The 27,949-nt window shown below is 45.6% G+C and overlaps 1 protein-coding gene and 1 long non-coding RNA gene across 6 annotated transcripts in view; both read left to right on the top strand.

Moving 5' to 3' along the window:
- Positions 1-27,949, top strand: part of LOC147649047 (uncharacterized) — a 225,006-nt gene that overhangs the window by 137,262 nt on the left and 59,795 nt on the right. The gene's annotated exons all lie outside the window — the stretch shown is intronic.
- Positions 4,399-27,949, top strand: part of LOC147649040 (uncharacterized) — a 636,047-nt gene continuing 612,496 nt past the window's right edge. For 2 of the 5 annotated variants that reach the window (XM_086864992.1, XM_086864993.1), the window contains exons 1-8: positions 5,240-5,843; positions 7,271-7,624; positions 8,537-8,836; positions 10,196-10,383; positions 10,787-10,907; positions 11,546-12,207; positions 12,503-12,616; positions 12,987-13,308. In XM_086864992.1, the coding sequence (XP_086721118.1) occupies positions 5,330-5,843; positions 7,271-7,624; positions 8,537-8,836; positions 10,196-10,383; positions 10,787-10,907; positions 11,546-11,616 (1,548 nt within the window). In that variant the 5' untranslated portion in view covers positions 5,240-5,329 and the 3' untranslated portion in view covers positions 11,617-12,207; positions 12,503-12,616; positions 12,987-13,308. Of the gene's footprint in view, positions 4,497-5,199; positions 5,844-7,270; positions 7,625-8,536; positions 8,837-10,195; positions 10,384-10,786; positions 10,908-11,545; positions 12,208-12,502; positions 12,617-12,986; positions 13,593-27,949 lie in introns of those variants that run through there. The other 3 variants (XM_086864989.1, XM_086864991.1, XM_086864990.1) reach the window with 3 other exon arrangements.

Raw genomic sequence — 27,949 nt, 5'->3', positions numbered from 1 at the left:
ATGCATCCAATAGAACAATGTAAGTTTAATAATTAATATATAAGTTGTATAATGATAGAGTATAAAACATGTTCAGTTCAAAACCAAGATGGGTCAGATTTGAGTATGTGTACCCCTGGCACCCAGAGCTCTTCAATAAAGCACCTGCATATAATCAATCTGTGATTATGTGTGTTCCTGAGCACTGACATTTTGGTGACCCAGATGGGACCCTGTGAGTGCTGCTGAGCGAGTTCATGACCCGATCACGCTCCAGCCGGCACCGAGGGATTCTCGGGGAGCCCATCCGGCCGTGAGCGTCTCCTCTGCTCACAACGTCCCCGGGAGAGAAAGGTAAGGTGCTTTATTTTGGTTTGGGTGCCTGCCAGTTAGACGCGGCGAAAGCTGCGCGTGGTTGGGCTAAAGGAATTCCTCTTGGTAATGCCCAGGCGCTGTCCATAAGACAACTGTGAAAGCATCGCAGGTTCGACATTTGGTGTATTGTAGTTGTGACATGGAGAAGGGTTTTGGGCTGCTATGCTCCCATACCGGGTACTTCTCCTTTGGGGTGCTTATTAGCACATTGGAAACAAGGTAATTTTGGGGAAGAATTACATTAGACTAAGTTAATTTTGGCGAGATCTCCCACAGAAAAAGACCCCAGCAACCCCGTCTCGTCTGTTGGTAGCTATAACCTCCTCTTCTCTCTTTCTTTACTTTGTTTTCCTTATCTCTCTCTCTCTCTCTCTCTCTCCCCTCTATCGCATAACCCTTGTTGTTGGCACTAAAATAAAGGTACATTATTGTTGTTATGATTTAAACTGAAATCCCCTTGTGTCCTTTTTGCACTCTGAGATCAAACTAACCTGTCACGAGTCCCACTGGCGTTAGCAAATCGTGACGTTTAAATTGGAATCACGGACAGGATTTCTGACAGACAGAAGGGGCTGCAGGTTTGTTGTGCAGTCTGTATTAGGGGAAGGACGTTTTGCTCCAGCCGCACCCAGCCCGACACTCCCAAAAGAGTGAGCGGTGTCTAGAAAGCAAGGGGGGCGACTCGAATCTCCCACAAACTGCACACGCCGAGGTGAAAAGCACCCCACACTCACTTGAGGCTCTGTCTGCAGAATTTCATAAAAGATCTCTTAGTGCAAAAGGGCGGGAATATTTTTGTTGTTGTGTGTATGAATTTTGACTGCTTGGTGTAGCAAAGAGACAATCAGAATTTTAAACTGAAGGAGTGCCTCCCAAGCAGATTTGGTCTTTTTACCCATACAGGGAAGCAAAAAGCAGTGTGTCTGTGTGTGTATAGTTTAAGTTAATACCTCCCTGTAGTGGTTTTTCTCTTTGTAAAAATGACTGAAAACAGCAGTGCAAAAGTTAAAACTGCATTTTATGCATGTTATGGTCTGTTAGCAAAACACAATGCCAGACCTTCTCCAGGAGGGAAAAGTTGGTGCTCAATAATTGGTTTAATTTGGAAAATGTGATTGATAGAGTATGTTCTTTACAACATGAAACAAAATTTAAACTGGGCAAAAATAAAACTATACTCTGCTCAGTTTTAGGAGCTTGTCTTACAGCAGCTATAGAAACTCGCTGTAAGTAAAGAAGTGAGGAAAAAGCTGCAATAGACTCCCTCCAAAACCTAGTTAAAATTTTGCAAAAACAATTGGATGAAGAAAGAAGTAAGATCAATCTCTTGCGAGCAGCCCTCCATAATAAAATTCAAAAATGCTGACTTGCTAAAAGAAACAAGAGAGGGAAACCCCTCTCATTAATCAAATTTAACCTCAAAAAGAGCTAACTTGGATAAATTGTGGGGAACACTGCAGTCCTAGTTTGAAACTTTTAATTAAAACAGAATATAACTATATCAATGATAAGGATATCCATCCGCACATAGCCACTAAAAATAGAAAAAAAGAAAAAAAAAAGAAAAAAAAAGAAAAAGACAAAAAAATTATAGAAAAAAAAAAGAGAAAAGGAAAAAGGGAGTACGGGTGTCTCCCTCACGAGTCAGAGACAGAATACGTATTCCGAGTGTCTCACTGGAGGTGATCAAATTCGATTGAGAGAACAGGAATCCAGTGGGTACTGGGGACATGAAGTATTTTTAACAACAGGAGACAGACATAACCCATGGTCCCTAACTCAGCACACAGCTTATTGGGCAGAGGGCCTTAACCCCTTGGAAAGGGGGGACCCTATAGCTATAGTTTGTACCCCAAACCGACTACTGAAAAATATTCAGAAAGCTGTCTGCTTACAAATGATACACAAAAGAAAATTAATTGTTGGTTATGAATCACCAATGTTGTTACCTGTGAAAACTGAAATTATGGACCTGTAAAAAATCCCAGAAGGAAAAAAATCAGAGAAAGCAAAGGGTGTTAGATACATTGGTTCTCTTAATGAAAGCCCAAAAAAAGAGAAAACAAATCTCTAATCGCCAGTATTGGTGGTCACTAGAGATGAATGTGACTGCAGATGTAGAATATGAATCACTCAGTTGCAACAAATAGAGCATGGAGCACAGGAAGAGCAAAAGGATTTGACCACATGTTGGTTAGGCAAAATCTTCAAAGGATTAGGGTAGAATGTGAGTTTATGGATTAAATCTATCATTGAGAGTGTGATAATCTTACTAATTGTATTTTTAGCAATTTGGTTAGTTTACAGCATTTTAAAAGGAGAAATACAGAAGAAAACATCCTGGAACCAGAAAATAATAAAGGCACTGACAAGAGATCCACACCCTCCATCCTCTGGTTCTCCAGTTCGTGACAACATCCAGGACAGCGTTTACATCAATCAAGGATTCGAAGAACACCAAGTATCAACTCAGAAACAAAGGACTCTATCAAGTGAAAACATTTGCACTTATAGTGAAGTGAAAATGCTTTCAAAGGGGGGAATGATAGTAAAAGGTTCTAAAATCTTAGAAAATTCGGAGACTTAGAAAGAAAGTTAGGTTTGGAAAGCCCTGGGAAAAGTAGGCCCTGAGAAATGTTAGGCCTTGTACTTGCTAAAGATCAGGTCAAACTGCACCTGTGAAATCAGTAGATGATAAATGATACAGTTGTTAGATGTGATCAGATATAATTATAGTTTAAAGAACATAAGGAACAATGTTAGGGGGCTGGGGAGGATTACGAGAAATCCATGCTTGGGTAAAAACAATGCTTACAATAGAACAATGTAAGTTTAATAATTAATATGTAAGTTGTATAATGATAGAGTATAAAACATGTTCAACTCAAAACCAAATTGGGTCAGATTTGGGTCTGTGTACACCTGACACCCAGAGCTCTTCAATAAAGAACTTTCATATAAACATTCTGTGGTTATGTGTGATCCTGAACGCTAACAGTGTCATGGTTGAAAGTTAAGTGTTATGAAAGAAACTTCAGATTAAATTAACTGCTGAATGGTTTAATTAGTCAATTACCTAAGACATCTGATCATTTGTTTTATACAATTGCCTTTTAAAAGTTTACAGTGTCTTAAGCATCTTATGGCTGCTATTCTTAAACCCCTTGCTTTGAAAATGACTTAAGAGACATCTTTCCAGATGAGGCCTAAGGCTCTGGCCAAGCCTTGACTTTACCTGGATGGAGAATTTACCAATAAACCCAGAAGTTTTCTGCATCAAAACAATATTCAGGTCAATTTGACTTGGCAATTAGTGAATTAATATAGCAGCTGGATTTTACAGTGGGCTTGGAAAATTGTGATCCAGACATGATTTTCCAATCTTCCATTGATTTATCAGCTGTGGCAGACTCTGGGATGAGAGTATATATTTTGTATATTCAGCAATTCATGTTACAAATTATTCAGATAAGTTTAATATTGCATAATATTAATTATGCATCTTCTTCAAAAGTTTTTGATTTCTGTAAAGGTGTTATTTCCTATGCATATACATGTGCAAGTGTTTCAATTTGATGGCTTTTCATTGTCATAACAAAAAAACCAAATACCGTACTTAATTACAAAAAAAATAAAAGGGGGGGAGGCAAGGATATGCCTCAGAAATATAAAAACCTTATATATCTTAAATTTTTGGAAAAAGTGTAAACATCTTATATCTATTACAAATAATTCTTGAACAGTCCTTTTCAAACAAGTCTGTTACAAAGCCAATTCCATCAATTATCAGGTATTGTTCTAACAGTACTCAAGCAAAGTTGAGAGAGAATTCTTTGGTTCTGGTCAAAAGTTCAGACGCAAGATTAAAAATTCATTTCAATTAATAATTTGGAGGAAAGTCTGTGGTTGTGTATTCACAGGTTCAAAGCAGAAGTAACTTCCTAGCAAAGAACATGGAAACTCCTCAGCTGCAGAGACAAGCAGACAGCCCAAAGAGCAGAAGAGCGAGCACGCAGATGTGAACTGTATCAAGACACAGCTGACAGCTGAACAGCTTGGATCCCACGTGCAAGAGAAATGGACTTTGGGTTTCAAGTGAAAGAGTGGGAAAATTAATATTGTAAAGCCTCATTTGTTAAAAGGTGAGTGAAAGAAAAATAACCCTTCTTGAAAAGTAATCCAAGAAAAGATTTGGGTTGATTTTTTTTATTGTTTTTTTTAAAAAAAGAGAGGGGAAGATGTTGGAGTCTGAGATACAGAGTGTGTGCCCTTGTTTCTAATACTTAGTTCCAGGAGTCAAAGAAACACTGAATTTCATATGACATGAAATTCATGGGCATGTTTTCATGGTGATACATGAAAACAAATGTTAGAGTTAGATAAGAAAAGTGTAAGTGTGTAGATTAGAAAGTTTCTTAACTCACTGGGTGAAAAAGTAGTTTAGAGAACAGGAGACAAGATGGAGGATTTAGGGTGTTGTCTCTTGTCCTTCTCCTTTCTTCTTCATGTTCTTCTCCGAGGGGTTTTTGGGTAGTAGTAAGTGATTGGGTAAAAAATGCCGCAGTGCAGTGCACAGGTGTTGGGTCATTGGGTCAAATATTTATTGGAATAAAGAAAAAAGGACTCCTCTGTCTCCTTTTTGGACATAAACCTCTGGCGTTTGTGGATTAATTTTCCTGACAATTGTTTCTAAAAATAACTTGAATAACAGGTACAATTTAGTTAGCAAAAATCAATTCCATTTATTACAGTAAGAAACTTTGTCAATTAGTGGAATTCCTATGTAATCTCTCGTTTCCTACATGCATTTTTCACCTGCTCTTACCTGGCCTTATCTCCCCTCAGGCCCCGCTCGTCCTCGCCGAGTCCGGCCCGCGCCGGGGCCGCGCCGGGCGCGCGCGGGGCCGAACGCAGCGCCCCCCTCAGGCCGTTGCGCCGCGGCCGTTGCGGCGCCAGTCGGAGACAGATCGGTGCCATGGCGGAGCTGCCGCTGCCCGCCGGACTCAATGCCAGCACCTTCCCCGCCAAGCTGTGGCGCCTGGTGAACAGCCCCCGCGTCCGCTCCGTGCGCTGGGACAGCCAGGCCCAGGGCTTGCTCATCGACCGCTTCCTCTTCGAGCGGGAGCTGCTCAGCCCGGCCGGCGCCCACGGAGGGGGCGGCCAGGGGGCGGGGGCGGCCCCGGACTCCTTCAAAGCCACGCACTTTGGCAGTTTCGTGCGCCAGCTCAACCTCTACGGCTTCCAAAAGGTGCCGGCATGGCTTGGCTCAGCTGTGCCGGGCGATGCCGGGGCTCTGCTCCACTTTATGAACCCAAACTTCCGCCGCGACCGCCCCGAGCTCCTGCTCCGCATCAAACGCCTGACCAGGGCCAACAGGCAGAGACTGGCGGCGGGGCTGGAGGTGCGGAGCCGCCAGCCCAGCCGCCTGCAGCGGCTCCCCACGGACCGGTCGCTGCCCGCCTTCCCCAGCGGGCAGCCGCCCAGAGCCGGTGAGACGGGGTGGGAGCTGCGGGCGCGGAGGGAGGCGTGGGCTTTGGCCGTGGGCGCTGCCCGGCCGGGCAGGAGCGGCCCCTGCCCGTGCTGGGGCTGCTCAGCGCTGCTGCCCCGGCCGGCACAGGGGCTGTCCTTGGGCAAGGCAGCTGTGCCGGCAGGGCCCGGGAGCTGTGCCGGGCTGCCGGGGGCTGCGGGACAGTCCCGCCGCGCCTGCGCTCGCCACACGCTGGCCCGCTCGGCCGGCAGCCGGCCCGGCCCTGTGCCGTGGCTGGCGCTGCTCATTGCGCGGCCCTGGGACGCTCGGGGAGCTCTCCGGGAGTGCGGCTGAGCCGAGGGCTTGGGCGTGCTCAGCCCCAGCGGGAGAGGGAGCCTCCTGTCCCATTTGGAGCAGAGGGGAGAAGAGCTGGCACTTGGGTTTCTGGCAGCTGCCTCCTGCCAAGGCTTGAACGGACAGGGGAGAGCTCAGTAGACAGGGAGCTGCTTGTTGCAAAGTGAATAAAATCCCATTCACCCGTGTGTGTAGAGCAGGTATTTGTTTATTTCAGTGCTGGAGGTGAGGAGGACTTTTTCTAATTCATCCACGTTTCTCAATTGCTGTGATATATTTAGTAATTATTGCTTGGTGTTACTATGTCATTATAACATATGGAACTAATATACACATACTGTATATTATAATGTAATATAATGTATTGTATTGTATTTATTGTATGTAATATATTATAATGTATATTATACACTCTGGAACGAATTTACATAGTATAATCTCATGGCTATAGATAGTTCTTTTTCACTCTGCTTGCGCCTCCCCAATTTGGGGGTCGTTGGGGGTCTTTGACGAAGGCTTCCAAAGTCCTCTTTGCATCTGAACTTTTCAACTTCTTCTTCGGAGCAGGGACAGCTACGGTGTTCCTTGGTCTGTCTGGTCCTAACCAGTCTAATTACTTTATTTTGTGGCTAATTGGCTTGATGTTTGCTAATTTTTCATTAGTACTATACTGACCTCTCTCTGAAACTGACCACCTGGTGAGATTTTCATTTTTTTTCCCCTCTCTCCAGCACTGAGCAACCAATTAACCATATACTAGCCACTACAGGTTTTACTAGTCTCTATCAGGTTAAATAGATCCATGAAATTATGATTCAGGTCCTATTGATATCTGGTGATACTGATCTATCAGGTTATATAGATATCTTATAACTCAACCTATAGAAGCAGCTTGTAAGTTTGACTTAAGTTCTATAGGCATCCAACCCCCCAAGACATGTGGTGATATTTTTCTTTCTCACCCTGTTTTGGGAGGAGGTGAGCTTTTGTCTTCCCTGACAAAAGCACACTTGCTGCCAAGGGAAACACAGCTGAGGAGCAGGAGTGACCCAGCCTTCCCTTTGCTTCCTTTCTTCTTCCCTCCCTGCTGCACAGCTCCCTTGCTCCAGAAGCGCGATGCTGCCTCACCTGAGGATTCAGAGCTGCCTCCAGGCCCTTGCAGGAGAAGTGCAGCTGCTCAGGAGAGTGAGGCTTCCCCAGCACCTGCCAAGAAAGTCTGTGCCACCTCTGGACTTGCTGGGGCTTCACCAATGGAACCATCAAGAGAGCTCATCCAGAGATTTAATCTCCGCAAGCTCACGGTTCCACTGGTTCGCCTGGACCTGAAACGCCATCCTGAGCTCATGGTTCGCCTCACTCCAGTCGACCCTGAAGCTGCTTGCAGGGCCCTTGGACAGAGCAACAGCTGCTCATCTTCCCAGCAGCACAGCCCAGCCTGCCACCCATCAGGTAGGGAAAGAGTTTCTCCCCTTCCTTTTCCAATAGCTCCTGGCAACTGAGCCTTTCAAGTGTTTTCCCTGAGTCCTCTGTCATGGCCAGATCTCAAGTGAGAATCACGGAGAAAGTGTACTAGGAAGTGGGACTGTGAATGCCAAAGGATTCTCTGCTCTTCCTGTCCTTCCTGCAGATGTGGAGGTTGTTGTGGGCATTTCCCAGACAGCCTGTCTGCTGAGGTGCAAGGGCAGGGCGAAAAATATTGCCCGACAGACAAGTGGTCAGTGTTAGGTGAACTCCCCTGTTTCTTGGAATGAAGTCCAACTAGGACAGTGATAGGATATTGCAGATGTTTCAGACTGACTGGCCTGCAAATCGGGCCGTGCCATTGAAATGAGCTCTGTGTGCCTCAGAACAGCTGCAGCTGCAGAACATGACCTCACCTACAAGGTTGCTTTTCGAATAAACTCCCAGTTGAATTTCTCAGTGTGTGCCTGAAGATCCGGGCTCTTCTTGGGTGAATGCATGTTCTGTGGCCTTCTGTGTTGAGAAACTCAAGCAGCCAAATCTAAAAGCTGCTGGGGAGATAGGGAAGGCTGTGATTCTAAAGTTGTTGTGTGCCTTTGGAGCAGAAGGGAGAAGAGCTGGCAGCTGGCTTTCTGGCAGTTGCCTCCTGCCCAGGAATGGCAGTGGGACACTTTTCCCAGACAGATGAATAAGTACGGGAGAGCTGAGTAGACAAGGAATTGGTTGTTGCAAAGCTTCAGAACATGTGGGGAATTTTCTCCTTCTCACCCTACTTGGGAGGATGGGAGCTTCTGTCTTCCTTGGGAGAAGTACAGTTGCTGCCAAGGGAAACACAGCTGAGGAGCAGGAGTGACCCAGCCTTCCCTTTGCTTCCTTTCTTCTTCCCTCACTGCTGCACAGCTCCTTGGTGCCAGAAGCGCAGTGCTGCCTCACCTGAGGATTCAGAGCTACCTCCAGGCCCTTCCAGGACAAGTCCAGATCCTCAAGGGCGTGAAGCTTCCCCAGCACATGCCAAGAAAGTGTTTGCTGCATCTGGACTTGGGGTTTCATCAGGCCAGCCAGGCACACACAAATTTCAATTCCAGCCAGAGCTCATGACTCCACCATTTCCTGCGCACCATCAAAGCACTTCTGCGGCCTCTCCAGAGAGCAGCAGCTGCACTTCTCCAGAGCAGCACTTGCCAGCCGACATCCCATCAGGTATGGAATGTGTCTCTCCCCTGGCTTTTCAGAAAGATCACAAAAAGTGACTGAAGTATTTTGCCACGGTGCTCTGTCATGTGTCCATTTGATTGTGACAATCAGGTGTCAAGGGTACTAGGAAGCAGGATCATGAATATCAGAACAATCTCTGTCTGCTTTTCCCGTCCTTGCTGCAGATTTGGAGGATGTTCTGGCCATTTTCCAGGCAGCCTCTGTGTAGAGGTCAAAGGGCGAGGCAAAGAACATTTCTCCACAACTGGTCGGTGTCAGGTGAACTCCCATTTTTCTTTGGATGAAGCCAAACTAGGACTCTGATGGGATATTGCAGAGTTTACAGATTGTCTTTTGTTGAGATGAAATACAAGGGATGGGACCACCGTGCTTTGAGATGATTTATTGCTTAAGTAGCCCAATAAGAGATCAGTCCCGAGACGTGAGATTTACAGGCAACAAGTCAACCACAGCTCAGGAAGTTACGAGTTTCTTCTCCGCATGGCAATATATAACTTTTTAGTCCAGTAGACAGTTGACACCAAGTTTGTTTTCACTTATTAAGCTCTTATCACCTTTACTTGATTTTGCCACACTGCGTCTGTCTTTTAACCAACAAGCTAACAGGTCACGTATTCACACACACTTCTGTAACAGTTCCTAGATCTCTAACTTACTTTATAAATCACACTATTACACTTTATACCTCCAACTATTTTACTTCATAGAATTTCTTACTTACTCTAGGCATATTCTTACTTACAACTGTAAGAACAATGGTTTAGAATTACTCTACCTAATGTCTGTGTACTTTCATCACTCCATCAATCCAGGCTTTTTCTAAGGCTGCAGATTTTCCATTTCCAACAGTCTCTCCCACAAATAATGCTATTAAATTTCAGTGCCCGCTGGGAGTCCCCAGAACAGTTGCAGCTGCAGACCATGGCCTCACCTCCATGGTTGCTCCTTAGAATAAACTCGCAGTTGAAGTTTAGCATGTGTATCTGCACCTCTGGCCTCTTCCTGGGTGAATGCACTTTCTGTGGTCTCTTGTGATGAGAAACTCAAGCAGCCAAATGCCAAAGCTGCTGGGAAGATGCAAAAGGCTGTGATTCAAGGTGATTATTTCTGTGTGTATGTCTAGATCAGTTTCACAAGCCATACTTTAATCTATGTACACGTTGATTAGGATAATACTTTTGAAGGGGAAGAGCTCACTCTTCCAATTCCCTGGGAAGTTTTTAATACCTTTCTGGAGTTGAGGTTGCTGTGCGCTTCCTGTGATGTTTGATCCAAGGCAGCAATATAGCTCTGCGTCCCAAAGCCTCATTTTGGAGCCTCACCCATGTTTTTGGATTCTTCCAGCTGCCCCGGGCACTTCAGTCCCCAGTGCTCCAGCTGGCAGTGCTGGTTATGCAGCATGGAGAGCCCCAAGCTGGGTATGGAGTACTCCTGGGGAAGAGGAATTGCCACCGCTGGATCTGGACCTTGTTCTGGAGACACTGGAGGAGATGCTTTCACCATCTGTGCCTGAAAGGTCTCCCTCTGCTCAGGTAACTCCATTGGACAGGGATGAAAGGGGCTGGAGTGAGAGCTTCTGAATGTTGTTGCATGGCTGAGAAGCAAAGGCTTCTTGAATTCAGCTGGGAATGGACACGGAAGGATTTGCGTGTTCAAGCAAGATTTGCTAAGGAAGAGGGAATGAAAAGGGGGAATAGCCCTTAAGTGAGGATGAGAGGTGTTTGCCAGGTTTGGATGCTCCTTTTTCTGGAAAGAACTGCCCATATCTTATTGGCAAGCGTGATGACCCTTTGTCTTCTGCAAACTCTTGCGTATATACCAGTTTTCAAAAGCAATTTGTTGGTGCACAGAAGGAAATCTGGCAGGCTCTGATTGTATCCCTGCAGAATCTATTGGTTGATCTTTGCGTTTCCTTCTTTCTGTTTTTCTTTTCAGGTCAATCCTAGTGTTGCCCGTGGCTCTTCAGGAGGGGAGGCTGTGAACAAGACTGCAGCAGAGGGAGCTTTGCCTGCTTGCGGGAGCCGTGTGAACGTTTGCCAGGAGCCCGAGGAGCTTGGTAAGGAGTGAGCCCAGCGTGGTTTAGAGAGATGGGAGACAGCTGCTCTGAGCCTGCCTCTGACAGGAAGGGAGATCAGAAGAGTTGAGTTCTTGTCTGCAGCAGGGTTGGTGCTTCCTGGTGCCTTTAGTTCCAATCCTGCACTGGCACAAGCTCCCCGAGCCCTGCCCCTCCATGCTTTTCCAGAGGCTCTGACACCGAGTCCTCTGCTGTGGCAAGAGAGCCGGCAAGAAACCTGAGCTGGTGGCAGTTGTGTCACCAAGCTGCGTGTCCCAATTGGTTCCCAGCTCACAGCAGCCTTCAGCTTCAGCCACTGCAGTGAGGACTGACGTCTCTGCGTCAGCCCAGAGAAAGAACAAGGCTGGGCTTCTTTGTGGCAGCTGGCACTGTCTGTGTTTCAAGCTCTCGGGGGTGCCATTTGCACTGGGAGGGTTGTGAATTGATTGGTGTACTTCAAAACTTCACAAGACTGGAAAACTTGGAAGGATCCCTGTTCTTGAAAGAGCAGGCTTCAAATTCTCAAGTGAGAGTGTGCCTTTCAGGCCATCTTTGACAGCCTTTGCTAGCAGGACAGTTTACTTGCAAAGGGAAAGCTACACGGAGGCCAGCATTGACTGAGAGTTGCCTTTCCTTGCCAGATACCCATGTGATCTACCTGGCCAGAAGGGCTGCCCTGCGTGGGAAGAAGGATCAGAGGGAGAGCCTGTGACCATCGGGCAGGTGGCATCCCTCTGTTTATAGATAGAGTTAGAGATTTATTTATTATTATTTATTTATCGATATAGTTACCAGTGTAGATTGATAGAGTTGTATTTATAGGTGTTTCTATTTATACATCTGTATAGTTTTTATCTGTAGTTAGTTCTGGATGCGATAGGATTTTATTTCTATGTATACAGTTAGATTTATAGATTTTCAAATTTGTATTTATATATGCGTAGAGTAAGATTTCTATGCACACACAGATCCATTCCTAAATGTGCATAGTTCTTTAGTTAGAGCTCTATGGATGTATAGGTGCATAGATTGAGCTGTGTAGGCCTAGGCTGCATTTTTGCCTCTTTCCCCCTTGGCTGCCTTTTTCATCTCTTGTTTTTCCCGCTGTGCCCCTTGTGTCCCCCTGTGCTGGGTCCGAGCTGGGGCCGGGCCAGGCGGAGCAGCAGTTGCAGCCCTGGCTGTCCCTGGAGCGGTGGGAGCTGCCGCTGGCCCCAGGCACTGTCCTGTGAGGAGCTGCTGAAGGACGCTGAGACTGAGGGGGCTGAGGAGGCGCTGATGCTGAAGGGACCTTGCAAACCTTGAGGTGTGAGGGGCACTGAGGGCTGTGGGGGAGCAGAGGGCCATGGTGGCACGGAGGTGACAGAGGCACGGGCTGAGGGCTGTGCCGGCTCTGAGGGGACACAACGGCTCAGAAGGGACTGAGCAGGGGGAGAGGCCTGGGAGAGGCCCAAGAAACTGAAGAGGGGGCTGGGGCTTTGCCGAGAGGACGGCGGGGCTGAGGGGATGGAGGGGGCCAGGAGGGAGCACACAGAGCTCAGGGACTGCAGCTCTGCCAGGCCTTGCAACCAATTGCAGAGCCTCCACTTTTGCCACCACAGCTGTGCTGAAGAGCTTGAGGACAGGCAGACACTGAGAGGAGCCAGCAGGGAGAAGCTGAAGGCCTGGAGCAAGAGCAGTGAGCAGGGATGTGCTGGGGCCACGCGAGAGCCTGGGTGAGGCCCCAGGGCTGGTGAGGCCGGGCAGGGCTGAGGGCGGCGTGGGCTTTGGCCGTGGGCGCTGCCCGGCCGGGCAGGAGCGGCCCCTGCCCGTGCTGGGGCTGCTCAGCGCTGCTGCCCCGGCCGGCACAGGGGCTGTCCTTGGGCAAGGCAGCTGTGCCGGCAGGGCCCGGGAGCTGTGCCGGGCTGCCGGGGGCTGCGGGACAGTCCCGCCGCGCCTGCGCTCGCCACACGCTGGCCTGCTCGGCCTGCTTCTTCTTGCCAACCCTCCTGGGGAGGCTCGGAGATTTTCGCTTCCCTGCTGGAAGTGCAGCTGCTGCCAAGGGAAAGGTCCCAGCACTGACTCGCTGTTCCCTTTGCCTCCCAGATGTCCCATCTGCTGTCCCTGTCCAGGAGAGCTGCTCTGCATGGGAGGAAAAGACTGAGGGAGAGGCTTTGAAGATGGGGCGGCTGATTTGTTCAAATGCAGTTGTATGGATATTTAGATTGGGACAGTGACATTTGTATATTTTCAAATAGTTTTGTTTAATATATCTATGTGTATATATATTGTATGAAATATGTAATATTTAATCTGTATTTCCATCCGTAGATGGTTATAGATGTATCTGTAGAGGTATTTAATTCTATTTAAACATGTATGAAATGGTATAGTTGTATAATTCTATCGATCGAATTCTTAGTACAGGGTTATTTAGAGGGAGACTGATATTTTTGTATTTCTAATGGGCTGTAAGATTGTGCTAATCTGTAATAAATTAAGCTGTTAAACACCTCATTAATCGTTGCCTATGTGACTTGTAGAGGTTAGCAATAAGTGAAGTTTTTGCTAACTGAAGTTTGTATATTTTTACTTGGCATTGTTGTGCTAATATAATAAATTACTTTTTTTAAACTTAATTGAGATTTTGATAGTTGTGTATTGTCAGCACAGGTGTAGCCATGTGTAATAAATGACATTTTTCAACTGAAATTGATTCATGTGTATTTGTAGCTCAGCTGTGCGGCTGCAGCAATCTGCAAGCAATGACATTTATCAGCTGAGATGGGTGGTTTGTGATTTGTGCTCTCCAAAGCAATGGGCAGATGGAAATGCCATGACGCTGGAGGATTTTGGGGATGAAAATCTCCAGCCACGCCCAGCACATGCCCCACTTGCGCTCAGGCTGGGCAAGGAAAGCGCAGATTTGGGATGGCAGCAGAGCCACACGTTGGCTCAGAACTCGCTGCACAGGCCTGCTGAGAAGACTCTGGGACTCTGCTGCGCGTACAACTCCAAGCAGGAGGCAGCGGGGCAGGAGAAAGCATTCACCATGAAAAAACAAAGAGAAATTGTGTCCAAACAGATGTGAGGATACTCTGGGAGTTTGATCAAATGCTCTAACTCACCACTGCCTGGGCTCATCTTCAGCAAAACTAGTTTGTTCAAAGCTGAACACCTTCCAGGAAAGAGAGATTGCACTTTTCCCTTCACTTGCCTTGCTGTGTGAGTGGAAGATGTCCTTCCCACAGGGAATTTTTGCCCTTCAGCACCTCCCTCACTCCCATGAAATCAAAGATTATGTGCTACCGCGTGGCACCATAAAGGAAAAGAACCCTGCCCTGGTGACAGTGTGTGCAAAGTCTTCCCTCCTGCTGTCCCCACATGGCACAAACTGAACCATCCCCTTGCTGTCCAAACTGCTCCTGAGGTGAGTGAGGGCTCCAGGAGCTCAGGAGGGTGCAACACCAGCACAGGTGGGAAGGTTTTGCAAAGCTTCCTAAGCATCAGTGAACTTTGGCTTTGCCGCTCTTCCCCTGCAATATTGTCCTACTCATGAACAGGCTTGGAGGACACCGTGCCGCCAGCTCCCGCAAGTGAAGTTTGTTTTCTTCAGGGTTGGAATGGAGGAAAATGCAAATGGTTATTTTTAGAGTGAAATTTGGGGTTTGGTGCAGCTGGGTGAGGTCCGTTATTTGCTGTGGAAAGTAGAGGAAAAGCTTTAAATTCCCAACAGAAGCTGCCTGCCAGCCCACACAGAGAGCTGAATGAGGCCCAGGTGTGCTTGCTGCACGCTGGTCCAAGGGAAAAGCTGGAACAAAGTCCCCTTTGATTGGAGATTGAGCCTCTGTCCTGATGGGACACTTGTGCTTGGCTTCTTTTTCCCCCTTGGACTGAGACTGATGAGAGAGAGGCAGTTTTCTCTTGTTTGGACTCGGTTGTTTATTCTTCTTTTATCTGCATTACATGCATACAAGGTACAAGGAGCTACGTGCACTAAGATATAGAAAGGTGCCAAATGACTAACAAAGATCTTCAAGGTTTTTTATATGTTCATTTACCCAATTAAAAAACGCCAAGTCAATGATTTTTCTTAGTGACCCAATGACCCAACACCTGCTCACTGCACTGCGGCATTCCTTATCCAATCACTTACTACTACCCAAAAACCTCTAGAAGAAGAAGATGAAGAAGGAGATGAAGAAGGAAAAGGAGACAACGCCCTAATTCCTCCATCTTGCCTCTTCTTTCTTAAACTAGCTTCAACCTTCAAGTTTAATTTTCTCACCCAGTGACTTAAGAAAACTTTCTAATTGACACACTTGCACTCCTAGTTTTTCTATTGAACTGTAACAGTTGTTTTCATGGTGTTCTATGAAATGTAGTGCTTTCTTGGATGTCAGAGCCAGGGATCAAAGGTAAGGGCACACACTCTGTGCCTCTGACTCCAAGGAGCCTCTATGTAGTGCTGTCTCCGGGGCTGTTTGTGGGAAGACACGGTAATGCAGGCAGAAACTGTGGCTGGGTGAGTTCCAACAGCAAGCTGCTCCTCCAGAGTGAGGGACGAGGCCAGCCCAAAAGCCTGGAAGGTGTTGTGGCTACTGGAGAAGGCTGTCCTTGTGCAGGGCTGGCATTCAAAGGGGACCTTCCCACCTTGTGCTGCTGACAAAGGGCAGCTGGTGGCCTTCCACAAAACACTTCTTTTGGCCAGCTCTTTGAAATGTTCCAGCCAACAACAATTCCTGCTGCTCACACCAGCCCCTTTCCAAGCAGGAGGAGTTTTGGATAGGCAGCCTGACAGTTCTCTTAGGCAAGAGAACAAACTCCTCAGCTGAGTGTCACCAAGTCTCTGTCAGAAGCGGCATCCTCAGTCCCTTATCTCTTGTTGTTGTCTCAGCCATGGAGGAAGTGGCAGGACATCACTGATCCTGGAAGGGAAAGTGGAAGGAGGAAAGGCAGGAGCCGTCCCTGGGGCCTTGGGAGCAGTGAGAGCCATCCAAAATAGGAGCTCTGCTGGCTTGTGGAGATAGGAGTGACCAAGCCAGCAATGCTCTGTATGAGACTGGAGCCATCTGGGAATATGAGCATGGAAATATGACCTTGTAAAACAAAGAAAAAGGTGCCCTTGGATATTTGCCAAAGCTTGGGCAGGCTCTGAGCCACCTGATCTAGTGGAAAGTGTCCCTGCCCATGGCAGAGGGGCTAGATCTAGAGGGTCTCCAATGTCCCTTCCAACTCAAGTTCCTCTCTGAGTCTGAATTACAAACCCATCATGACAAAGAGAACACAGACAACCTGGGTCCCTCCACCACATTATTGGAGGTTTCTGTAGTCCCGTGTTGGAGACTAGTTTGTATCTGGAGAGATTTTCATGGTCCTGCAGTATTTATGGGTGATTTTCCCTGGTTCAGTGCCCCAAAAGATGCCAGAACAGGTGATTTGCACAATAGCCAAGCACAGAGCTGGTTAAGCTGCCTGTGAATCTGATGGCAGAAGTGTATTCATGGTACTGCAGTGTTTCCCCTGTACAGGTGATATTTGGTTTTCATCCTGAATATGCAATGTTCATGTACAATGCTTATAGATGCATAAAGACTGGCTTTAAATCCTTGTTCCCTCTTCACATGGGGATATGTAATCCATCAGAAATATTTCACAAGGACATAACATATTAATATTAACATATTCGGTTTGGGCTTGATGGGATAGGTTGTTTAAAGTATGTGATGAGTAATGGTGTCTCTAACAAACACCACTCTTGTTCATTCAGGTTTGTCCTTTCTCAACCCCATTGCATAGAAATCACTTCTTTACAGCAGACTCTAAGTGAAATTCCTTCATACAGCTGAGAATTGTCAATTCAGGCTGATTCAAGGGGGAGTTTCCTGTTCTTGTGAAAAGACAATCCAGATAATCTTTTGGCTGTACATCTTGGAGGAGGCTGTGCAGTTAAGAATGAAAAGACATTTCTTTGAAGAAGTATCTTGAAAGAGCTTTTTGTGTTATCAGAAGCAGCTACACTGATATTGACTTCCACAATGAAAAATGCACAACCATTCATGTGTCTTCATCTGGCCACAATTCAGAGCTGCAACTCCAAAATCTCATCAAATATGTTGCTATACTGTAAACAACGAAGGAGTGCAGGAATACCAACATTTCTCATCAGTCTTTTGGCTTGGAAAGACCATGGAACTGATGCTCCCTTAGCTGTCAGCCTAAACTCTGCTGTGCAAACCTTAGGTCTATGTTGGACCTTAGAAACTTCTTTAGCACCAACTTAGGTGCAAGGTTGGTATAAAACCCTTGAGGCATCCCCCTGATTGAGGGTGACAGAACTTCACTGTTCCAGCACAGAATTTACTTGACTTGCTCCTGCAAGTCATTTGCACGGTGGAAGTGAAGTCAATGCCGTGCTATCTGGATGTGGTGGCACGTCACACCCATCCTGATAGACAACAGGGAAACATCTTTGTTTCTATTATACCATTCCATCTAAGTCTCTGGTTTGAGAGCAAAAGGAAAAGAAAGGGCTTTGTCCAGTGGGCTGGCTAGAAGAAACCTCTAGAACCAGCAATTCATGAGTGGTCACTACTAACTTGGGCATATTGGAATTCGATTCCCTGGAGTGGTATGGATTGGATCAAGAAGGGGGAAGAGGGAAACTGAGATCAAAGGCACAAGTGCTTCGAACTGAGTGTTGGCGAACAAACAATGTACCCTGTGATGCTGATGCAGTCCAAAGATCAGGGTGGGATGCCTTTAAGGGAAAATCTGCAGCTGATTCCAGCCATGGATCCCCTGAAGGATAGCCCTGCTGCCGAGAAGATGAACTCCCTCGCCGCAGGCCGCAACCCTGTGGGCATAGGCAGAGGCACAGGAGTACATGTGTGGGGAACCCTGGTGGTTCTGAGTCTGATCATGGGCAGAACTATCAGTCTGCTCTCCAGGAGTTACCCCAGCGTTGAGAAGCAAAGCTCAACCCAAGACTGTAGGCAGTGTTTTAAAAACACCCTGGAAAAACAAAGGGTCACAGAAGCCCTGGCATATGGCACACACTAGGACTGCAAAATGGGCAGCAAAATAGGGGAGTGTGAGCATAACCACACTCGGTATCAAATGTGCCAAATCAAAAAAAGTGTAACCTGCCATGACCCAAGAGTGACAGCTAAAAATCGGTGGTTAGAGGTGCAATCTACAGCAGAAAGGAAGAAAATCCTGGCCCATGCATGACACAAATGAGCTGCTGGATTAGCGCCTGTTGTTCCCACTTGGAACAAATGTGACCATGCAGTATGGATCGGAGGGAGAATGGAATCAATGGTTATGGCACATTCCCAAATGAGTGCAATATGCCATCATCACAGCCAACCAAAAGTGTGTAGGATGGGAGGTAAAATGTATTGGGTTGGAGAAAATCTGAAATATGGTCAAATAGGTTCTCTCAGCAATGAGCCCGTTATAACTAACCTTCTCGACAGTAATGATGAGCGAATTTGCTTGTGATACAGTACAACTTTCTGTTCTGCAAGAGATGGAGAAGGAGTAGATCCAGAAAGTCAATGAAAACAGACAGCTCAAGAATCAGAGAAACAAAAGGCAGAGGCAAAAAAAGAAATAGAACAAGAACAGCTAAAAGCATTAAATGAACAATAGGAAGTGTCAGAACTTGGTAATTAGTATGGTAATTGGAACCTACCTACCTACCTCAAACAAGAACCTTTTTGTAGATCTAGTACAAGAGATGGCTACAGAATTAGGATGATCTGATTGTTGGATTTGTGGAGGGCTGAAATCAGCTGAGAAATGGCCATGGAAAGGTGAGAGCTTAGCTCCAGAGCAACTTCTAAAATGGAATCATACCTAAATTTCCAAAACATCAAAATGACCCGAAGGGTAGGTTTTAGATCATCAAATAATTGGAACAGTTGGTATCAGCAGGGAAGGAAAAAGATCTACTGAAGTAGTAGGATATACTCCTTGCACATTCACTTGAACAGTGAATTCAAAGAACAACACCAAAGCCTGGCAACCAGAAACCCACACTGGATACTGGAGTCAAACAAAAAAAAAAAAGACAAATTGTGATTGGAATGATCAGATCAAATGATGTTGGCACAAAAGTCCTGGAGCTAATCCTTACAGATCCTTCAAAAGCTTAAAGAATTCCTGGGATAAAGCAGAAACTGTAAATGACCAATGGAAAGCACCTGATGGAATCTACTGGATATGTGGGGAAAAAGCATCCAGTGAATTACCCTGCAGGTAGAAAGGATCCTGCACTCTGGGAATGATCTGACCCTCCTTTTTGCTACCAAAGTCTGAAAGTAAACTATTAGGAGCACCCCTAGATGAGAGCCTGGGCAGGGAAAAAAGAGAGCTGAATCTTGAGTTTCCAAAAGCAGGAGGGAATCAGAAGTGGGGACAAGATGAGTGGCTTGCAGAGAGGATAAGAGCTTGGCAATAGCCCAGCAACTTGGGCTCAAGACGGGAGCTGGGGATACAGGAGCCCAATTTACCTATTCAACCGACTAGGAAGACTTCAAGCCATGGTAGAAATTGTATCAAATCATAGCTCTGATGCTCTCGAGTTATCAGCTAAACAGCATCCACTAATGCAAGCATTTGTGTGTCAGAAGCGAATTGCTTTGGACTACTTGTTAGCAGAAGAACGGGGAGTCTGCAGCAAGTTCAATGAATCTGAATGCTGTGTAGAAAGAGATGACGATGGAGAAACCATAAGAAACCTTGCAGCAGAAATGAAGCAAGTGGCACATGTAGCGGTTCAAAAATGGAATTCTATCCTTCAAGCTTCTTGCTGGGATCAATTGTTTGGGGGGAATTGTCTGAGGAAAGATTGGTGGAAAAAATGAGGATTTTTAATATGATGTAAAAGAATGGGGCTCTTATTTCTGCCTTGTCTCATCCCATGTTTTATCCGATTCATCCATTCTGTTGTCTAAGGCATGCAAATAGCAGCAATGCCCATTGATCCTGAGTTAGCTCCAATAAAAACTGACCAATCCAAGGAATACCCAAAATATCTAAAAGAACGAAATTGAAAGAAACGAAAGAGAGCAGAGCTGCTGAAGCTCAGGCCAGATTTAAAGCTCAGACACAACTATTTGACAAGTAGCATGAAGCTACTGCACAGCCAAAATACAGCTCAGGATACAATAGGCACCTGCATTGATGTACAATTAAGCACCCAAACAAAAGAATCAAATACTAAAATAACCAATCTTATAAAAAATTATTCCTTGTAAATACTGATTATGAAAGAAGTGAACTGTATCAAAATTTATCCTAAAAGCACAAATTAATTAATTCAGAAAGAAAGCGGGGGGACTGTGATCCATAACATGAATAAAATCGGGCTGAAGTTATAATCTTGTCTGACAAGAATCCTAGCATATTTCCAGGAAACCTTCCCTGACGAGATTCTAGTGACATGCAGCAAGGCCAACATGAATATTCATCTGCAAGGGGCATATCTCCAAGAAACCTCCGTCCCATAAGATTAGAACGATATGCACTCATAAATATTCACCTGCAAGAAGTGTATTTCCAAGAAACCTGATGAAATGACAACATATACGCCCAAAACAGCATGAATATTTGTTGGCAAGCAGTGTATTCCAAAGGAGCCCTGAAGAGCCTGAAAACATATAAAAAGCACCTTGGGACAGTTGCAGTTTGTGAAGCACGGTGGGGAAATGCTGCAGAGCCTCCTCCCTGTCTCACCTGGTGCTGTTCGCCTGGCACAGCCCCAAACTGATTTTTGCTTATGGTTTCCTTTTGATGATTGCAATTTGATTCTAGAATAAATTTCTTCTTTTTACTAATCACATTGGCTAATCATTTATAACAAATGAAATTAGAATTTTGACAACTAGGTCCCTTGAGCTAATAACAGTTGAATTAAAAATGAATACAATTTTAGTAAATTGAATAGGAATTTGGTAGAAAAGAATATAGTTTAGTAAAAGAATACAATTTAGTAAAAAATTATCATTTATATATATGCAATTTTCCAGTAATTAAGTATGATTAAAGCATAGTGAAAAAATAAACCGGGTTATGGGGAGGGCTTGTTACCCCACCTCACATACAGAACTGACTGGGGTATGGAGCCTTCCCACCCTGCCTCACGTACAAAACAAAGCCCTTCAAGCTAAACTTGTATACTGTATGCTTATACATATTCATTAATGTTTGCCATAAGTTTCCTCCTATTTCTGATTTTTCTGATTTTACGTCACTATTCGTCACGGCACACGCTCCACTTGTTGTTAGGGGGTCTTCAGTCTTCTTTTGGTGGTCTTTTGGTGAAGGCTTCTACTCTTCCTCGTTGTCCTTTGGATAACCTTTCAGGTTTGTGCGTGCATACTAAGCGTTGTTATGTGAGTCTACTCATTAGTCTGATATTTACTGATTTTTAGGCCCAATGCCTAAAGCCATTCTAATTTTGTCCATCTCAAGGCCATTTTCCTCTTGGGACATCACTTATCTTCCAGACTACATCCTGTACCTCAGTTTTAACATGCAACATCTGTAAAGGGCTGCATCTGCCTTGTAACACTGATTCTTTTGGTTGCTTCTTATAATAACTTTAATAACAGTTACAATTTAGTTAGCACAAATCAATTCCATTTCTTACACCACTCTCCAAGGTACCCAAAATTTGAAAGTAGATCCCTCTCTGCTGTGCTGCCAATTTCACACCCATTTTGCTTGATGTTAAGCTGCCAGCACAACAAAAATCCACCCTCCCCTTCAGCAAAAGAAACAACAAACTAAAGATCAAAGTTCCAGGGCCAGTCTCAGGGACAGGGTGCTTTCCACAGCCAACTATCGTGGCCTGTAGGTTCGTGGCCCCCTCCAGCACCCCCAGGGAGCAATGCACCCTTCCCACAACTTGTGAGCACCCTCAGCCTAACTTGGGGTACACTCACCCTCCTTTGGTCCACTGGACAGGGGCTGCAGGGAAGTCCTCCTCAGGGAAGTGCTCCTCTGGATGCTCGAGGGTTATCACTTCCTCCCCCAAGAGCCAGTGGAGAAAAACCGCTCTGCTGCACTCGGAGGCAGCTGAGGGCCAGAACTTGTTGGATAAAATCCACAGTTCGTCCGTGGGGTCCGTTCACAGGGCCACACGTTGGGCACCAGCTCTCGCATCTCACCGGAGCTGATCTGGCTCTGTCACTGGGGCCTGCACAGGAGTGGGTCACACCCCAGGAGCAGGATGAGCCCAGCTGTGACTAGAGTACTCACTCTACGGCTTTTGGCTGTCAGTCTGCGCTCTGAGGAGACAAGGATGAGAGGGAGGTCTTTTGCATGGGATAATAGAGGATTTATTGCTCTGAGGAATCTTGGGGGCAAAAGAAAATGCAAGCGGGCAACAGCTGAAATATGGAGGTGGTTCAAAGGGAGGGTACAAACCATCAGCTAATCAGAGATATCCTGGGGAGGGTAAAAGGCAGGGTTCACAAAATCATCATCCAATTGGGGCCCAAAGCTCCAAGGATCCACTGTGACACTGCAGGGCCCAAAGCACCAAGGATCCACTGTGACTCCACGGAGTGTCATGGAACCGTGGAGAGCATTGTGACACTTCAGGACCTCATGGAACCATTCTGACACCAAGCTGGCTGGGAGTGTGGATGTGCTGGAGGGCAGGAGGGCTCTGCACAGGGAGCTGGACAGGCTGGATGCAGGGCCCAAAGCCAACAAGGTGAGGTTGAACAAGACCAAGTGCCGGCTCCTGCACTTTGGCCACAACAAGGCCTGCAGTGCTCCAGGCTGGGGCCAGAGTGGCTGGACAGCGGCCAGGCAGAAAGGGAGCTGGGCCACTGATGGACAGCAGGCTGGACATGAGGCAGCAGTGTGCCCAGGTGGCCAAGAAGGCCAATGGCCCCTGGCCTGCATCAGGAATGGTGTGGCCAGCAGGAGCAGGGCAGGGATTCTTCCCTGTGCTGGGCACTGCTGAGGCCACACCTCGAGTGCTGTGTCCAGTGCTGGGCCCCCAATTGAGGAAGGCCATGGAGGGGCTGGAGCGTGTCCAGAGAAGGGCAACAAGGCTGCTGAGGGGTCTGGAGCACAAGTCCTGTCAGGAGTGGCTGAGTGTGGTGGGTTTTAGCTCCAGCTAAAATCACCAGAGAACTTCCTTCTTTCTTACTCTGAGATATGGATTAGGAAAAGGGCAAAACAGGCTTAAAATTTAAAAGGAATAAATAAACTTTAAGAACAGGTCTACAAGAAGAAGAAACAAGAATAAAACCTCCAGAAACCTTTCCTGCCCCTACCCAACTTTTCCTTTCCCAAGTGACACGGCAGAGACAAAACCTGGGATGTTAAAGCAGTGCCCACTATACAATAGTCTTTACAGCAGTCTGTGCAGGGAGAGGAGTTTTCTCTTGTCATGCCATGGAGAGTTCTCCACAAGAAGCAGTTTTCTTGTGGGTTTTCATTTGTACAAATGGCAGTCACCCAGGCACAAACTCTGCCCTCTCCTCCCATTTTCACACCACTCAGAGGTGTGTTCATGGACCATGAGCTCAATAGTATTATTTAAAAGATGAGTTATTCAAAGGCAAAGGTTCTCTTCAACTCTGAGAACAGAGGTTTTCTTCTTCTCTCTGTGGGGGCAAAGGGTCTTCATCAGCTCTCATCTCCCTCTCTCTCTGTTCAAGCTCTCATGGGATAACAGCTACTCCACCATCTGCTTGGCTTCATCAATGGATACCTTTGCCCAGATCTACAGCTTGAATACTTCAATCCCCAATACTCTTTCATGAATTAAAGGAGTTATTTTTCAGAACATTATTATTCATCTCCATGGCCCTAACAAAAGACTTTGGTAATAATAATTTCACCTTATTAGAGTGAAATTATCCTCATCACTTTCCATCTGAGACTTGATTCCTTCTTTTACTGACCTTGATGTTTCATGTTATAAATGCAAAGGCAATTTCGGGTTATATAAAAGAGAAAATTTATTATCAAACAATAATAAATTCGAACAAAGAGAAAAAACCACAATAAAATAAGCAGCGCAGCGCTGGGTGGACAGGGTCTATACGCAAGGTATAGGTGCTCCCAAATCCACACCTGAGAGTCCCTTGGCCTGGGTTTTTATAGGAAGTTTTTGTCCCGAGGCCAAATTCCAAGCAGGCACCCTTTGCTAAGAGGTTCTTGATTGTTCGAAGAATAGATTTCCTGGCACCGGAGAATAGGGTCAATAGACGTTGGGCAGAGGCTCCTCATATGTAAAGAGGTCCAGGATGTCTTTTTGATATCATTTTGGTCCGGGCCATTAGGGTGGAGTGGTGGCACCCATCCTGGAGCCGATGGCTATCTCGGCTGGCTCCTCTTCCTTTGTCTAGTTTCTCCATTTCTTCAACACAGGTGGGCAGGGCGGAGATGCTCGGGCTCGGCGATATCTCGTCCGGGCCTGTTCTTTTGTTCGTTCGATGGCCCGTGTCCTGCCCATTCTTTCTGGGCTGATGTGCCTGCTTGTGATTGTTATCTGGGTGCTTGGCTGCAATCTGTTGCCTCTCGGAGGAGAATCACGACCAGATCCGGAGAAGGACTTATTCCCATTACATGTTGTATTTTTTATGACATCGCAATCACATATATATTTTATTATACCCTTTATGAATTTTTACTCATAGATTAATTTATTACAGTCCCCCGCCTAATAATTCATCACATTAAAAATTCATATTATTTTATTTAATCTACAGAGGGAGGAGTGTGAGATTAACCACATTCACTTTTCTCCCAGTCTGATATTTTGCTTTTAGGATTTAACTCGGTTTCATCTCTGGAGAAACAGAATACTTGGTCAAATTGTAAACATACCCGGTCAACTTCACTTTTTAACAAATCTAAAATTATTGGTTCATTATTGAAGGAAGCTTTTGTTTCATGTTTCAAATTTCTATCTTCCTAATACATTTTTCCACTTATAGTGCACGTTTTCAAGTTCGCTTTATTGTAACATAGGATTGATTTTGTAATATGCTACAAAGGTGGATTGTCTTTTTCTTCTGATCTAGATGGTTTTATTACATTGACTATAAATTGAAATCGGAGGAATCCCTCCCACTTCTCTCTTGTACCTGAAGTGGGTAGTTTTGATCTTTTGTCTTTCAGGAGTTTGAAACTGCCCGTCTTTAAAACTTGCCTCTGAGCGGTAACACCAGACCTCCCCCTTTAATTTACAGATCTTATACTGAGTGCCGTTGGAAAAACACATCCCCTTTTGCAGTTCTGGAGGACAGTCAGTCTTTCGTCCAGTTTCTGTGGCAGTCTGACACTGCTCACACTTCCCCAGGGGACTCTCCCCCGGAGGTACCTCGGGACTCATTCCCTCGGCCAAGCACACGGCTAGGTTCAGGACTATCAGGATTCCCCACCATTGCATCCCTCTGCCTTGCCCTTCGCCCGTATAGGAACATACGGCGGGGATTACCATCTTCTCGGCAGCAAGGACTGTCTTCAGGGGCCCTTGTAGTCCTCAAGGCGTACCTTCTTTTGAAAGTAGCCCACCGAGACGATTTAGTTGGGTCTGTCCTACACAGTACTTTAAACTTTAATTGTTTTTCGGCACTCGATTTCTAAAGCCTTGGCTTTGGAATCTAACTGGCCTCTTAACCCCTTTTGGAACAATAGGAACCACTCAGGAGAGTTTAGTTCCAAGGACCCCGCCCGGGTGGCAAGTGTTAAGAAACGGCTAGTCTCCTCCTGTTCTTTCTCTAGACACTTTGTGCACAATCCTTTAGGTTTGTACCCTCTTAAACAGTGGGCTACCCAAATCTGTTTACAATAAGCACACTCGAAGTGGATAAATGAAAAACAATTACAATCAGGATTAATACAACTTATCTGGTCGTCACTTGTCATTTGTGATGACGCCGGAGTTTGATTTTCAGCTCTCCCGGAGGTGTGGTGACTTTCCACTCGGAGGAGTTGTAATCTGTTACTTTTTTTCACTCGAGGTGAGTGTGTCCAGCCCCTTTCTGCAGTCCGGACAGCTGTGTCTGTGGTCAGGAGGACGAGAAACGGTCCTTCCCAGTGAGGGTTGAGGGGGAGCTCTTTCTAAGCTTTGATCAGGACTTTATCCCCAGGCTGCATTTGGTGTATGGCAAATCTCAGTGTTGTGCTTTGGGGAATCAGTCCTCTTTTCTGCAGATTGGTTAACAAAGCCGCTCGTTTTGCCTCTTTGTCCGCCAGGTTGTTACCTCGGGTGTGGAACTGCCATCCTGTTTGGTGTCCTTTTACATGGACAACTGATATTTCTTTTGGTTCTCTGACAGCCTGTAGAATTTGTCGAATGATTTCTCTATGGATTAACTCTTTTCGTATTTATCAGACTTCTTTTTCTCAAATTTTCTTAAAAGTATGTACTACTTTAAAAGCATACCGCGAATTTGTATAGATGATCCCCCTCTTTCCTTTCAACTCCTGGAGGGCTCTCAGGAGAGCATAAAGCTCGCAAGCTTGTGCAGACCAGCTTGCTTTCAGGGGGCCTGATTTCACAATGCTTCTTGATATGCCATTCACTATAGCATATCCTGACTTTCTTTTTCTCTCAACAACTTTCGAGGATCCATCTATAAACTACTTTTCTCCTCTTTCTAACTCCTGATTTTCTAAATCTGGTCTAACTTTAGTTTGCAATTCCACAGTTTCAATGCAATTGTGTAATAGTTTCTCTGTTGGTTCCCCAAACAGGAACTGCGCAGGATTCTGCGCAGTAGTGGTTCTTAATTCTAAACCAGGCGAGCTGATTAAGATGGCTTCATATTTCAGAAGCCTCAAATCAGTCAACCACTTTTCTGCTTTTTGTTGTAAGATATTTCTTACATCATGTAGACTATCAAGGGAGCTCCGAAAGTTACCCTTTTTTTTTTTTTTTCTTCTCTTACTAATAAAGCCACTGCCACAATTGCTTGCAAACAAGTAGGCCAACCCCGACTAACCGGGTCTAAAAATTTTGAGAGAAACCTTATGGGCTTCTTTTTTTCTGCCCACTCTTGGGTCAGAACTCCTTGTGCTGCTTGTCTATTCACATCTACGAATAATTGAAATTCTTATTGGTATCTGGTAAAGTTATTACGGGGGCAGTTATGAGTGCATCCTTTAATTTCTGAAAATTAAATTCATTTTGCTCAGTCTATTTCAACTTATCAGTGTTTAACCTTTCATACAGAAATTTTACTTTTTCACTAAATCCTTCAATTCATTGTCTGCAATATCCCAGGAGCCCCCAAAATTGTCTTATCTGTCTTTTTGTTTTTGGGGCAGGGAGTGCAAGAATCCCTGCTACTCTCTCAGGGTCTAATTTCTTTTTCCCTTGAGATATCCAATGACCAAGGTATTTTACTTCGGGCTCTGTGAATTGCAATTTGGATTTAGATAACTTTAACCCCTTCTGTCTCAAGAAATTCAGTAAAGAAATCGTGCTTTTCTTCACCTTTTCTTCCGTCGTTCCGGCAATTAACAAGTCATCTACATATTGTAACAATTTTGTCCCCTCCTCTGGAATGAATTGGGTGAGTAGTTGTTCCAGAGCCTGTCTGAACAGATGTGGGGATTCTACAAACCCCTGTGGGAGGACCGTCCACCTCAGCTGTTGCTTTCGGTTTGTGTCCGGGTCCTCCCACTGAAAGGCGAAGAAATTTCTACTCTTTTCATCTAGAGGGCAAGTCCAAAAGCATCTTTTAAATCGATTACACTATACCATACATCTTTAGGTGAGAGCCTGTTCATTAAAGTGTAAGGACTGGCCACCACCAGGAATCTGGTTCGGGTTCTAACATTTACAGCTCTGAGGTCCTGAACCAATCGTAAACTGCTATCTGTTTTTCTTGCAGCCAGGATGGGGGTGTTATGCTGAGACATACAGGGTTCCAGGGTACCCCGTTTAAGGAGGTCGTCAATTACTTGTTTTAATCCCCTTCTCCCTTCCATCGGGATGGGGTATTGTTTGATCCTTATAGGGTCTTCAGGGTCCTCAATTTCTATTTTAATAGGCTTGATATCTAATTTCCCTATTTCTCTTT

This window comes from Cyanistes caeruleus, chromosome 28, assembly GCF_971803275.1.
Source record: "Cyanistes caeruleus chromosome 28, bCyaCae1.hap1.1, whole genome shotgun sequence".
In the NCBI taxonomy this organism is placed as follows: domain Eukaryota; kingdom Metazoa; phylum Chordata; class Aves; order Passeriformes; family Paridae; genus Cyanistes; species Cyanistes caeruleus.
The sequence above is the reverse complement of the archived record's forward strand: the minus strand, read 5'-3'. Positions and strand labels throughout refer to the sequence as shown.